This window comes from Trichechus manatus, unplaced genomic scaffold (assembly GCF_000243295.1).
Source record: "Trichechus manatus latirostris isolate Lorelei unplaced genomic scaffold, TriManLat1.0 scaffold00075, whole genome shotgun sequence".
Lineage (NCBI taxonomy): Eukaryota > Metazoa > Chordata > Mammalia > Sirenia > Trichechidae > Trichechus > Trichechus manatus.
In genome coordinates this window covers 11,567,465-11,571,451 of record NW_004444011.1, presented here as the reverse complement: position 1 = coordinate 11,571,451, position 3,987 = coordinate 11,567,465, and the positions used below count along the sequence as shown (strand labels likewise).

The window sequence follows — 3,987 nt, the reverse complement described above, 5'->3', positions numbered from 1 at the left end:
TTCATTTGATGTTCTAGGGTTTCAGGATTGTTGATTCTCTGTTTGGCTTAGTTTTTCGGATCTTTGTTGTGGAGGGACGGCGTGGTGCTTCTGCCTAGACCGCCATCTTGCCGGAGTCTCTCTGTGTTAGTCTCTTTTTATAGATTTCTTTTCAAGTATATATTGTCTGTCTTAAAATATAGAACCAGTGATGATTGATACCTTTTATGACAAAGGCAGCATAATATCCAAATATTGCATTATATATTCTCATCAGATATTTGCATGCAGTGAGTATTTCATGCCATACTGGACATTTTGTTTTTTGTTTTTTTTTGCGCTGGAATTTTCTGTTTTTTTCTAATTAGGTAGAAATATATTGGTCATAATAGACAGGGACAAATTTTAGATAGATAGCTGGTCTTTGTATGTAGGTCTTTGTATAGTCACTGTTGTTGTTGCTGTCAAGTCAATTCCAACTCATGGTGACCTCATGTGTTACACAGTAGAACTGCTCTATAGGGTTTTCTTGGCTGTAATCTTTATGGAAGCAGATCGGCAGGACTTTTCTTCCGTGGTACCACTGGGTGTATTTCAACCACCAACCTTAAGGTTAGCAGTCGAGTGTAAACTGTGTACACCACCTAGGGACCTGTGTGTCCACTACTATAATGATATTAATCCAAAATCCACAGTGAGCATGGTAGCATTCTAGGTTATATTAAAATTTGCATGTATGGGAAAGGGATAGTATTTGTTCTCAAAGAGCTTGCAATTGATGGTACACTCTTGAGGGATTAACAAGATACATGCATCAGAGAGTTCAATACTCTGATTTTCAGTAGTTTGTAAGTAATTTTCAATAGTTTATTCCAAGGCCAGATAACAAATGCAACTGGTTTCCTTCTGCCTCCGCAGGCTGTATCTCAGACTGTATCTGGGAAGTACAATTATATAATCTCTGGTCACTTAAAGACTCAAACTTTGATTAACTTAATTATTTCCAAATATTGGAATAAAATATTGTGTAGTTCCTTCATCTCCTTGTTTTTCAAACAAGATAATTAGTGCTTATTTACAAGATGTGGCTGGATTAACACCTTGTCTTACCTCTATTGTTAGTAATGCTATCTGGCTATTGTTCATTTTTGACAAAGTAGTAGAAGTCGTTTCTAGAAAAATTTTTCTTGGCCAAGATTTTAAAAATATGGATTATTTATTTAACCCTCTTGATGGTTTTGCATGGATTCTTGTGCAGAAAAATATTTAAGACAAAATATAAGTGTAGTGGTGAAAATCGTTCTGGCTCAACAGCTAGAACTTGAGATAAATTTTCAAATCATCAATATTTTAATGAATTTACATTTTAGAAAGCTCATTTTCTAATTTTCATCTTTACCTCAAACTTCCACTCAGGGTCTCTGGTTGAGGAAAAGCTGGTCCTTGACTAGGAGAGAGTTAATAGCCAAAAGTTTTAAACACAAAAACACAGAGCTAGAATTAGTGTCTTGGGGATTATTATATATCTCAAGCAGTTTCAGTCCTGCCCAAATCCCAAAATGCCACAATTTTTAAAAACAATTGTTTGATCTATTATTTTTCTTGCTAGCCTAAGCTTATAGGCCTACTATTTGCTTGTAGTGTCTCACACAGATAAAATTGAATACATGTGTTTATAAGAGCTTCCAGAATAGTAAAGGTTCATGTACTAAATAGAAGAAAATGGGAAAAGTTTACCATAAACTCATGGTTAACTCTATGAACAACTTGCTACAATTACATTTAATTTAAACATTTATTTTAATTAAATATTTCATTTCCTTTTGCTAAGTCATTTTACTACAAGATTTGAAACATGGTTAGTTTTATCTACATTCTATGGATTTTCAAATTGGGATTTTTAATTTATAATAACTAATGAATCATATAAGATATCTCTAACGTAGGGTAATGAACCTCATGTTTAAACATGGCAAAAACAAACAGAAAACACCAAAAGTGTTTAAGGCCATCCATCCAGGACAGCAGCTCTGGATCCTACTTTGCCCACTGCTCCATGCTAAGATGTTGGATAGCAGGTCACGATAATCCAAACGTTCCTTCTATGAATTTAGCTCATTAAAAGGGAGGAAATATCCATTGTCCAGCACACCAAAATGGAACATACAGTACGGTCCTGTAAGGCATTTAAAAGTATGTCAGCCTGGTTTCTGTTCCATAAATCTGATTACCATTTTTACCACTTGCCATTGAGTCGATTCTGACTCATGGTGACTCCATATGGGTCAGAGTAGAAAGAACTATGCTCCATAGGGTTTTCAATAGCTGATTTTTCAGAAGGAGATAGCCAGGGCTTTCTTCCGAGGTGCCTCTGGGTGGACTGGAACCCCACCCTTTCATTAGCAGCTGAGCATGTTAACTTTTTGTACCATCCAGGGAGTCCATAACTCTAAAGTCCTTGCATTTTTTATTTGTTGGACCTTTTCTAACTAGATAAGATAATCCAGTGGTTCTCAATTGGAGATGATTTTGTCCTCTCCACTCCCTAGGGCCTTTGGCAATGTTTGGGAACATTTTTGACTATCATGACTGAGGGAAGGTGGTAGGATAGACTTGGTAGTGCTACTAGCATCCAGTGAGTAAAGGTCAGAGATGCTAATAAAAATCCTACAGGAGAGCCCCCACAACAAAGAATTATCTAGCCCAAATATCAGTAATGCTGAGAAACTCTGGGGTATCTGTTTGAATTAGCAGAGCTAGTTCTCTAATCTGTGTTGATTTAGAGCCTGTGGTCCAATAGAAATGAATATACTTGGGAAGAGATATACTCAGGGTGAGGAATTTGGAATTTTGTGAACATTGGAGTACTTCACACAGGTTCTTAAGTGAACATTTCCCTCTAAATGGTGGTACAACATTTCACAAACATCTCATTTATCTTTCTGGGGATAAAAAAAAATAGCCGTACGAGATCATGCTTTTATTGCTATAAAGGTCAGGAGGACCTTGGCCACCTCTTTGAAAAGAAAAATAAAACAAATGCTTTGTAGTAACCCATACATTTAGAAGCTTCGTAAACCTAATACAACAGTCAGATATAGTACTTCCTATGTATTTATCAATCTCACATTTAAACATTTGCTGAAAACAAAAGTAAGGACTGTGGGTTTGCTTTCAGTTGATAGATAAAGTCTTTTAAAGGCTTCCAGCAACACTAGGCTCCTTACAACCATTTTCCTATTTGAAAAGTACAATCAAGTGGCTTAATTTATCTTATATTTTAAAATTATGATCAGAGTAGGTAGTAAGCATTTTGTAACTGTTTTTGGAATTTTAAAGGTTACTAAGTTCCGAATAACAGAGTATCTCATGTTTTCCCACCAAACTTTTTCCCAGCAGTGAATATATCTGGATCTTATTTGGTTTATCATTCTTTTTTTAGCTTCCTGAAATGACTCATGTTCAAGCACAGCGACCCTGGTTGATGTTTCTTCTGCAGAACCTTGGACTGATCCTAGGTTGGCTTTCTCTCTTACTGTTGGCTATATATGAAGAAAATATTAAAATATAAAGACTTTGTTAAGCCCATTGCCATTGAGTTGATTCCAAATCATAGCGACCCTATAGAACAGAGTAGAATTGTCCCCTAGGGTTTTCAAGGAGTGGCTGCTGGATTTGAACAGCCGACCTCTTGGTTACCAGTTGTAGCTCTTAACCACTGTGCCACTAGGGCTTGGATTCTCAAAATTCTTATACAATAAACTTATATGGTCTCACTCTGTTTCTTTGTTGTACTGTATAGTGATTTGTAAGTTAAGTATGTTTTATCTTAAGTAATGTATGTGTATTTCAGTTCATTAACATATTAATTTTATAATGCACTTTTGTTTTTATAAATATATGAAGATCAGATTTGCCTTAATTGAAATTTTGTTCTGGGTTGCCAACATCGTGATGGAACTCATACTGTTTTCAGTAATTAGTAAACACTGAACTAATTCTAGTAAG

At 35.6% G+C, this 3,987-nt stretch overlaps 1 protein-coding gene across 4 annotated transcripts in view; it reads left to right on the top strand.

Annotated features, from left to right (window-relative positions):
* Positions 1 to 3,550, top strand: part of SLC39A12 (solute carrier family 39 member 12) — a 90,055-nt gene extending 86,505 nt beyond the window's left edge. For all 4 annotated transcript variants that reach the window (XM_004380556.1, XM_004380555.2, XM_012556717.2 and 1 more), the window contains one exon: positions 3,422 to 3,550. In XM_004380556.1, coding sequence (XP_004380613.1) covers positions 3,422 to 3,550 — 129 coding nt within the window. The remainder of the gene's footprint in view (positions 1 to 3,421) is intronic.
* Positions 3,551 to 3,987: the final 437 nt, after the last annotated feature.